General features: G+C 41.0%; 2 protein-coding genes across 2 annotated transcripts in view; both read right to left on the bottom strand.

Moving 5' to 3' along the window:
* The window catches only part of LOC306835646 (uncharacterized protein), a 380,835-nt gene that overhangs the window by 274,222 nt on the left and 96,258 nt on the right, over positions 1–10,355 (bottom strand). The window lies entirely within an intron of this gene.
* On the bottom strand, positions 2,840–6,217 carry nkx6.2 (NK6 homeobox 2). The gene is made up of 3 exons (XM_079363366.1): positions 5,651–6,217; positions 4,829–5,001; positions 2,840–4,540 (listed from the first exon to the last, which is right to left on the bottom strand). Exons 1-3 carry the CDS (start codon positions 6,081–6,083, stop codon positions 4,292–4,294), a joined length of 855 nt encoding a protein of 284 aa, XP_079219492.1. The 5' UTR covers positions 6,084–6,217; the 3' UTR covers positions 2,840–4,291.

Here is a 10,355-nt window from a genome sequence, read left to right as displayed (position 1 = left end):
CAGACGGACGGACGGCTCTCTTCCATGTCACAGCCTCATTGCCAAAACTCTAATTGAAATCAGTCGACTACATGTTTAGACGCCACACTCGCCATCCGTAGGTTTGCCTCTGTGTATAGAAGCTCCACACAGTGTGTAAGGTGTTTAACAAAAAAAGAAAAAAAAGTGCAATGCAAAAAAAGTTGTCAATCTATATTGTTAGGGTTATTTGTACATTGGACAGTATAACATAGAGTTGTTGATGGTTTTAGTGGCGTTCTCTTTCTGACCAAACTTTGAGGTCCTTTTGTTGGAAGATAGATTTCAACAGATTCTCTCTATATAAATATATTTTTGTTTTGTTTTTTTTGTTGTCGTGTGCACAACACACTGCCATGCCTGACACATCAGTTGAGTCTCATTTTATATACTGTACTTTTTAAAGAGATAATTTATAATTCTTACCAAATGTTGTGCAGACAGTGTGGGTGTTCCTGCAGCACCACGGAGACACTCGGTGTGACTTATCGCCTATCCAAGAATGTTTTAAGCAGTGCCATAGACCATGCAAGTATATAAGATAAAGTCTCATATATAGCACTCTCACGTTATGTCATTATTACTCTAACTTATTTCTATAATATTATGGTTCTGAATGTGATATTTTAGATAGGCTTGGGTATCCTTAAAGTGTAATTTTGTTCCGTTTTTGTTACTGCATTTTGGTGCCAAGTATCCACACAGACATGAAGTGTGTCAGAGTTCAATGTTTAAGTCAGACGGTTTAAAGTGTTGATTTAGAAATGTTGAGAGAAACTCTAAAGGCAGGACGGAGGAGGAAGAGGAGGAAGAGGAGGAGGAGTGTGCTCATCGCGGATCATTTGAGCATTAAAGGGGAGCTCGGAGACCACAGCGTTTCCTTTTATCGATTTCATTTCCTACACTACAGATTTCAGACTGTGTCAAAGCGTCACATTGATCCTCCCTGATTGATTTGATTTGATCTTGTGTTTCCATCTGAAACGATTGAGTGCCTGCTGCAGGCTTTCTGTTCTGCTGCTGTTCAAAGTTAAACACGGGATCCATCCCGCATGCTTCTTCTGCTCTGTGTGACTTTACTGTAGGAGTTTGTGATTTTTCTTCTTCACTCCATCTTATTAAAGCAGATAGAGATTTGATTCTTTAGCCCCTCAGACGGCCTGGCCTCTATACTGTAGGTGATGCAGTTCTCAAGCAATAAAAACCATTAGAGCTCACCTGGCTCTTTGTCCTCGTTATTCCAGCTCACCTGACCTGCTCAGTGACGCACCGGCCTGCAGCCGAGCCCGACAGGTACCGCTGACTTTAAGGAGAATATTTCGATTGTAAATGTATTCCCATAACTCCTAATGCGCTGATACTTTCTCGGAATTAGTCAAACATCGCAATGAATCCAGTAAAGTAAAAGTCCTTTTTCTTTTTTTCATGCTTTAAAATGTAAAATCTTTCCAGATTTATTTGACTTCACAGTGACGGAAATACTGAAACGAAGCTGCAACAGGCTGAAGCGTAAATCACCTTAAATAGACCTATAAATAAATCTATTTTAATATGCACATATGCATGCGTCAATAAGATGCGCAATGGAACCAGAACTGTCAACATTTTAACATATAGTTTGTGACTTTTTTTGATCGTATAAATTCAAAGATTAAACTCTTTACACTTTTTTTTTTAAACAAACTTTCGGAAGATTTTGTTAAAATCATAAATAAAATAAAAAGTATTGCTATAAATTATCTTAAAAATCAAAAAGCATTAAGGTAGAAAAAAAGAGAATCCATAAATTCCACTGAGAGCGACTTCAATCTGAGAAAATAAATATGAGCCATTCTTGGTTTCCTTCAGTCAGATCCAGCAGCAGGTGTTTTATTCACACTGATTTAATCTCATGAAACATAAAAAGTTTAATTTGATTTGATGGTCTCATATATCTGAAGAGAGGGCACGTGAAGCTCCTATCAAATACGCACGAGGAAAGAAATGGGTGCCGTATCACTTCAGGACAGAGGGGGCGCACTTCTGTCAAACAGCACTGGCTTTGACTCGTATTAAACAAAGCAAGTCTTCAGGCTAAATATTATAAATGAACTCTGTGAGCGACGGAAACATCAGACAGTGAAGAAGAGTTCGTTACACTTCGAGATGGAGATTTAACCCTAATGATGAGAGAGCAGCCGAAGAAGTCCTCTGTGATTTGATATAAACCCTTTAACTGTTTTCTATTTTAATAATACTCTTGTGAATAAAAATGTTTGTAATTTTCTGCCCTGTTTAAAATAATAACTGATTAATGTCAAATAATTGAATCGTGTCTTATCCATCAACTAAAAAAGAAATAAACCAGACAACAAAAAAGTTAAAAAAAAAAAAACTTTCCATCTCTTTTTAAAGAACGAAGTTAAACAAAATACTAAATGTATTTTAAACTATATCGAAATTTTAAAACGTCATTATTATTATTATTATTATTATTATTCTAAGAGTTTCTTTTCAAACGGGACATAAATCACAAACAGAGCTCAGAGTCGGGTCTTTACTTTCAGTCATTGGGCCAGGGTTTGAGCTGTTCTCGTCCTTCATCATTTCACTTCTCCCCCTACGATGTTTTTAAATTAAAGAAATAAACCGGATGATGCTTCAATTAGAAATTAATCAGCGCACTTTGTTTATTTAAGCTGCTTGGAAAGACAAAAAAACGTCGTTTAGATGGCTGATAAAGATTAGTCTAGATTTATCCATCATGTCATATTTGGATTTTTATTTTTATGTCATAGATAAAAGTGCCTCTCTTTTTATTTTAAAGGCAAATGAGGAACTAAAGCCTCTGCGTACAATAAGACAAATAAAGTTACATTTTAGAACAAATGTCCAAATAAATGCCCAAAGTAAAATCAACCTTTCGTCAGTTGAGATAGTCCTGGATTAATCTTTAATTTATATTAAACCCAAACATTCAAACAAAAGTCACGATGAAAGAAAAAATGCTTGTTAAATAATTTATTCATTATACAAAGTGTTTTCTCTTCCCGGAGGTGATCCTTATTCTCTCTTTAAGTTTGCTGCTCCGCTGTGTGCTGATGACAAAGAACCAAAAACGGCCTGAAATGAAGAGAAGGGATCGCGTGTGTGTGATGGGCTGTTAAAAGCACTTCTTGTTTTTACACTGATTATTTACAGCATTCTGTGTCTGTACATTGAGCTGGAGAAAAGAGGCGGCATTATTCTGCAGGAATAAAAAGGAAGCAGCGGCTCTATGAGGGGCAATAAGCGCGTCCGAACATAACTTATTCAGTAAAAAATATATACAATCTTCACACGAACATTTTTCATCTTCAGGCTGCAGCACAAATCATCCATTCAGCTCAAATATGCGCCCACTCTCTCGCCTTTTAGGACAGTGGATACCCTGGTTAGACTGAGCTTTAGAAGCATCACAGGCCCCGAATACACCTGCCATCGTTAACATGCGTCCCGCACCCGGATCAGTGTCGGCTGCTCAGAAATACGACTGACAGTCACCTTTAGAAATAGATTCAAATCACCTTGAACCGTTTTGGCATCGACATTTTATTATAAAGTCGATTTTAGTTTTTTAGTTTTTTTTTTTAATGAAAGTGGTGCATACTTTTTGTTTCACCAAAAATAAAAATGTAAGAGGCAATTTTATCATTTTTCTTCAGATGAAATGTCGCCAATTCATAAAAACATTCATTGGTCTAATTCAGAGCAAACAGACGCGGCCTTGCAGACTTTCACATGAGGCAGGAGCTGCTCAGATTTCCGATTCATGTTTTCTGCACAATAATGTGACAGGTGCCATGACTCCATGAGTGCGGAAAGAAAGGGCCTTTATGTGTGAAATAAATATAAGAAGTTCCACACTAAGGCCCGACACTGATCCGGATCGTGTGTGAATAATAGTTTGTTACATTTACACCTGTTGTTAAAACTCCAGTTTAATGCGTAAAAACGGCTCCCCATCCTAATATGTATTGTCCGTTCAGCTGACGTGAATTTATTAGTCTTGTTGAAGTCCAGTTCTGACAGAAGTTACATCTCCAAGTACACAGAGTCTTTAAAAGTTTGGGTTCGGATTCAGCGGGTCACGGTCAGCGCGTTCTCCGTGCGTCATGGCACACACTCCGCATGTTATCGCTCCGTGTGAGTTTAACGCATCCCAGCAGGCGCATGTTCAGAATGTCAGGTGGATAGGGGGTGAGAAAGAGTGCGACAGGTCTCTCTTTGTAGGAACCCCCATACTTTGGCCCCATCACAAAGTGTCCGAGCTGTTACTGCAGGGGCTGATCAGCGCCAGGTTGGTGGCCTTGTGCTTTTTCAACAGTCTCGTGATTTTCTCGTCGTCTGAGTTTGGGTCCAGCGGTTTGTTGTACTCGTCGTCGTCCTCATTCTCCGAGCTTTCCTTCATCTTCTCCGTCTCAGAGTCGTGCTTCTTCTTGGCCGTGGCCATCTCTGCCGCGTGTCTCTTCCGCCATTTAGTTCTTCTGTTCTGAAACCAAACCTGAGGAGGAGAGAGGGAGGCACAGAGATGCTCAACAGGTCCAACACACTGTGGATCACAGCAGATGTAAATAATCCCGGCTACAAAACGTAACATAAATAATAAAAATACTACAAATACATTTGTTTTTAGTTGGACACAATAAAAAGGGTTTGCGCAATTGCTCTAAAATAATTTACACCTATAAATTCAAATGATGCGTAGAAGTAAAAATAATAATAATAATAAAAGACCGGCTAAAACAATAATCCCCACAATTCCCTTGGATTTTTAGACTTCCAGTTTTACCTTGACTTGACTCTCGGTCATCCCTAAAGAATAAGCCAGGCGCGCTCTCTCCGGGCCCGCCAGATATTTGGTCTGCTCGAAAGTTTTCTCCAGGGCAAAAATCTGCTGTCCTGAGAAAGTGGGTCTGGAGTGTTTCTTCTTCCCGTCCTTGTCCATCATCATGTTCGCCTGAGCTGCAAACAGAAACACGCAGGAAGGTTACGCACTGGATTTAATTAAAGATAGTATTAATAAAGTCATGCTCCTGGAGGTTAACACATATTTTATGAGCCAAATTACATTCCAACTGGCCAAAGTGTGTCTGAGCTGTGTGATGAGTTCACTGACAAACTACTCACCGTGCTACCATGACACTTTTAGATTAATATTTTAATTTAACAAGTTTGAAAGTCCTGCCAAGCACACATAAAAACGTCTTTATTTATTAAGAACTTGGTGTTTAAGCAGCCTGAATTTACGGCGACCACACAGAGCGGCATGATATTTCACCAGCTGATCTCAGCTGTAGTAACAGTTAGAACACATTTCACTGTGAAATGAATGAAGTGTTTTTGTTTGTGTGTGTGTGTGTGTGTGTGTGTGTGTGTGTGTGTGTGTGTGTGCAGTGACAGGCCTTTAATAGGCCTACAGTATGAGTTAAAACACAACACACAGCAGCCGAGCAGAGAAGCTGCTTCTTCTCATTTTATGTGCCTGACCTCCCAGTGATCACACTTTGTGTTTCTTTGAGTGCACACACACACACACACACACACACACACACACACACACACACACACACACACACACACGTCAAAGAATGAACAAATAAAGAGGACTTACTGGGACAGGGAATCCGAGGGTCCCTCCACGGAGAACCCTGCATCACCCCGGGCCAGAAGATGGGCGCCCTCCCCGGCAGCTCGGCCAGGGGCTTGGGGTACCGCGACACCGCCGGGCTGAAGTACATCCCCGCAGCGGCGGCGGCGGCCGCGGTGGTCGTCAGGCCGTTTATCCGTGGGAACCCGGAGAGCAGCTGCCCGGCCGTGGTGATGGGTCTCCCAAGGATGTCGCTTATTCCGTGTGGGGTGCCCATGGCGAGCTGGGAGTTGAGGTGGGAGAGCTGGGGCGCCTTGAAGCCCCCCGGGCCCTGGTGCAGCGCGTACGGGAACAGGGACGTCTTCATCTCGGTCATGTTGTGTAACGCTGCCAGCGGGGTGCTGCCCAGGACGAACGCACTCTGCCGGTTAGCCTCCATCTGCCCGACCGCTAACATCTGAGAGCATGAACCACCGGGCGCGCGCTCTTCAACCCGGGAAATAAAAGATGTGAGGAAGTAAAGTTGGAGACTTTCAGGACCCTGTCCCACCTCTGCTTCTCCTGAAGTGTCCTGAAGGAGGGCGAAGAAGAAGAGGAAGAAGACTGTGGGGACGGTGAAAAGTTCTCTCCTCTCGGGGGAAGCGAACAGCCCGGAAAGTCCCAGAAACGTCTCCGCGCGTGTGTCGGGGTCTCGTGCTGTCAGCTGTTTGAAGGCTGAACGTGCTCGCCACAGGAAGCCGCGCGGACGTCGGCCGCGCTGATGATGTTTTTAGTGGTTTTGATGGGAACCATTAAGGGTTCGGCTTGTCTTTCCATAAATTGACTCGCTGCTCTGTAGCTGCGGGGAAGCCGGGAACCGCTGATAATAGCGCAGCCACCTGCACGATCGCTATTCCCATTGGACGGAGGAACTGAGTGAGGCAGCGCCCTGATTGGAGGAGACAGAAAGTCCGCTGCTTCTCTTGTGCGTGCTCGATGAACGGGTGCTGCCTTTACGTACAGTCAGAAAATCCCCCTTCCTCTTATTGGGACTGACAGGTAGCCTTTGAAAGTGGATACACAGCTGGACAAAAAAAAACAATGCAGTAGCTTACTCTTTTATTCGCAGTTATATTTTAAATTGAAAGAAAACATGTCTTTGAATAAAATCGTTTAATCTCTGTTTGAAAGTTGAAACATGTTTTTAAACCTCTGAGCTCCAACACGAGACAATTTATAATCTTTATCTTAAAGTCGCGTTTTAAGGCTTCAATCTCGCGGAAACGGAGGAGACCGTGAACGCATCATCAGCAGCCACACTCTATTAAGATCTTTAGCGGTGCTGTTAATGACGCGTCTCACAGCGCGGAAATCATTGTTTCCACATATGACAAAGAATATACACTTACATGATGAGCTGTCCCGCAGGCTGTGCGGGTTTATTAAAGAAAGAGACGGGACTGTGCGGGGGGGGGATGGACTCCTAAAGTGAATTTCACCGAGACAGAAAATTTAATTATGAGGAAATATAAAGCGGACAGATTTTTTCAGTCATTTAAAAATAGTTTTTGTTGATGTTTGAGATGCGCAGCTTGGTCAGCCATGTCAGAGAGATTTATTTTTGATTTAAAATGTGTCCTTCTTCCATGTGTTGAGACTGATCCCACAGCCCACTGTGGACGACAAGGTCTGAAAAACAGAGTTATTCCTCCGCTTGTTGCTCCAATCCTCCGTCATAAAAGATTACAGCTTTAAACATGAGCTCATGCTTTCACATGCTCTCAGTCAGAGGCCCCTCAGATAAAAAGCAGAGTGTAAAGTGTTGAAAAGAGCCAGCTGTGTGTGTGTTATATGAGAGAGATAATCAGTGTTTTTATTTTTGGAGACAAAGTGCGTGATTAGAGTGGAAGTGTGAGAGAAAAGACGCTGGCAGTCATCACAGTGAGTGCTGTAATATTTTATGGAGATGTGAGCAGGTTGTAAGAGTGAAATATGGAGCCGTTAGGATCTGAAAGGCTTCACTAAGAATGCACCTTCGCTGCCACATTTGCTCACCGGGGAGAGATTGTGGATTTTAAAAGGTTTTTCAACGCGAGGTGATTCACAATTTTGATTGTATTTCTTCAGTACACACACAGGTTTCTAATTCTGTAAATGGCCCTCTCTTTTTCTAATTTATATCCGTATATTCCCCCCCGATCACACAGCCGACGCTGCTTTTATGGCCTCGTTTGAAAGTCTATCACTGTAAGAGGAGAAACAAACATCGTCCCGTGATGTTTTTCTCGCGTTTGATTCAAAATGTGTCTTATTGAAATCCCGTCTGACCCGCAGTCCCCTCAGTGACGCACAGATTGGCTCCTCTGCAGCCACAGAGCACAGCTGCCAAAGAGAAACCCTTAATGATTCTTTAACATGCTGAATTATTTCATTTATTATCTCGTAAATTTACAAGTAATTTAAAGTTTAAACTCTTAAACTCCGATTTATTACAGACGTAGACACGAGGGACTTAAATAAAGTAGAAACAACGATTAATAATTATTGGAAACGTCATTACATCCTGTAAAATTACATTTATCTCCATGATTAAATACAAAGGCTCTAGAAATAATAAGACAAATAAAATGAGGGTCATTTAAATACATTTTTTATTAACAAATACATCATTTAAAAAGCGTAAGAAATGTTGATTGTAATATTTGTGTTTAGATTTTAGAACTTGTTGCTCTCGATTTATTTTATCAGGTTAAATTCTGCTCTGGTTTAAATAAAGGGCTGCTGGCCTGCTGCTGAGGCCTTTTGTCCCTCTATTCACTGGAAACAGGTTAATAAACAGCACACAGATAATCTTATCTGAGAGAAACCTCCGACACAGATCGGAATTGACAGAACAGAGAGAGAGAGAGAGAGCAGATAAGCAGATGTTGGGACAAAAAGACGCTTGTTGCAGTCAGTGAGGCGTTCAGGTGCAGAGACAACACCCAGTCTCTCTGCGTGCTTTACACACAATTATCCTAAAAAGTGTTTTTTTAAATGTTTTAATTTTTTTTTTAATGCATTAAAATGAATTTGTGAAACACAAACATTTATTTACATTCATTTATATACAAAATAGCACCGATTGCTTTAATTTCTGAATCAATAAGACAATCTAAAATGCATCATATTTTTCACCTGATCAGCTTTAATTTCTGATCCATTAACTAGTCAAAGCCATTCAAAAAATATAAACTACTAAGAATTTATTTGTCCTCTATGGGATCATAAATAAATCCGCGTGCACTCAGGGTCTAAATGAAAGTCCAGATAATCTGTGCAGGAGCGCCCTCTAGTGTCACACACTGAAACTCTTCAACAACTCCTCCAACTCAGACACTGAATAACAACAACACGTTGATGTAATATCAATGAATGAGCGTTTAATTAAAATATAATATACTGTGCAGAGAATATAAAGCCTACTTTAGAAGAGAAAAATCAACAATTAGATGGGAATGTTTCAAGGAAATTTTTAAAATACGGAATTACAGATTAATTGATTGATGCATTGTGAGAAATGTTTGGTTTAAAAATATGTCCTGTTTGTCACACATCATTAAAATCCTTTTCATCTATCAGTTTGCATTTGTCAGGATATTTCACATGGTAGCGTGTGGAATCAATAATTTTCCTCGATTGCATTCAAGAATCTAACACTGAGAAAGTAACACTTTGACTATTAAATTATATGAAAAAGAGAAAAGGCCTAGAGACACTGGTGTGAAGGACGGATTGAAAGCAATGTGTTTAAATGAAGCTTCTCTTCACATTTAATCATAAAGCACATTTAAAAACAGCAGCAGCTGATCGAGGTAAAACAATGTACTGGTGTTCATCCACAAGAAGACACAGAAATAAAGAAACTGAGGGGGTCCACAGTTCAGAGGCTTTGACTTTGACTGGGGGACAGGCCTCAGGTCTGAGGCTCTGATGGGCCTTTAAGTGTTCAGGCTCGGGAGGGGGGTACTGTAGGAGGACCTGGTCAGTCTGGGCTTCAAAAACAAACCTTATGATGGGGAGAGAAACTTGAGGGGAGCAAGATTGGAGCAGTTAATGATGTATGTGTTTGATTATTCTCGTCTATGATTCATGTGCTGTCAAGCAGAGGAGGTTTGACAAACTGAGGTTGAGCTCGTTGTTTGTGTGCGAGACGTTTAGGGAGCTGAACTAGATCAGCTTTGGATCAAGATGAAGACTTCCTAAAATGACTCAATGCAGAGCAGCTGTTGATTGGTCTACGTGCTGCAGGTTCTGTCCACAGGGGGGCGCCACAAACACACACAAACTTAAAGATCCTCACAGATGTTTTTAATGTTACTGAGGGGAACAATCGTCTTCATCTTTTCCATCTTTACCCTTTGTGTCTACTTTATGTTTTACTGCAGAGATTCAACAGTTTCAGAGAAAAAGAGTCAACAGTAGAAAGCTAACTTCATTTAGACAAACAGTGACAGCTATACTTCATATCAATATCCATTATCTTTACCACTACTCCTGTTAAAGGTCGCAGGGGGGCTGGAGCTAATCCCACAGTCACACTGTCAACGCTCTTCATCAGACAAGAACAAGTGAGGAGACCTGAGGTCACCTGGAGTTCATGTGATTTAAATAAAGGAACAATAAACAGTAGAAGGTCAAATGTTGACCTATGTAAAGAAGATAAATCAGAGAGTCATCATTTCCAGTTTGTGCAACTTACTGCAGGTCT

The sequence above is a fragment of the Symphodus melops genome (assembly GCF_947650265.1).
Source record: "Symphodus melops genome assembly, chromosome: 15".
Taxonomy (NCBI): domain Eukaryota; kingdom Metazoa; phylum Chordata; class Actinopteri; order Labriformes; family Labridae; genus Symphodus; species Symphodus melops.
This window is presented reverse-complemented; position numbering and strand designations above follow the sequence as displayed.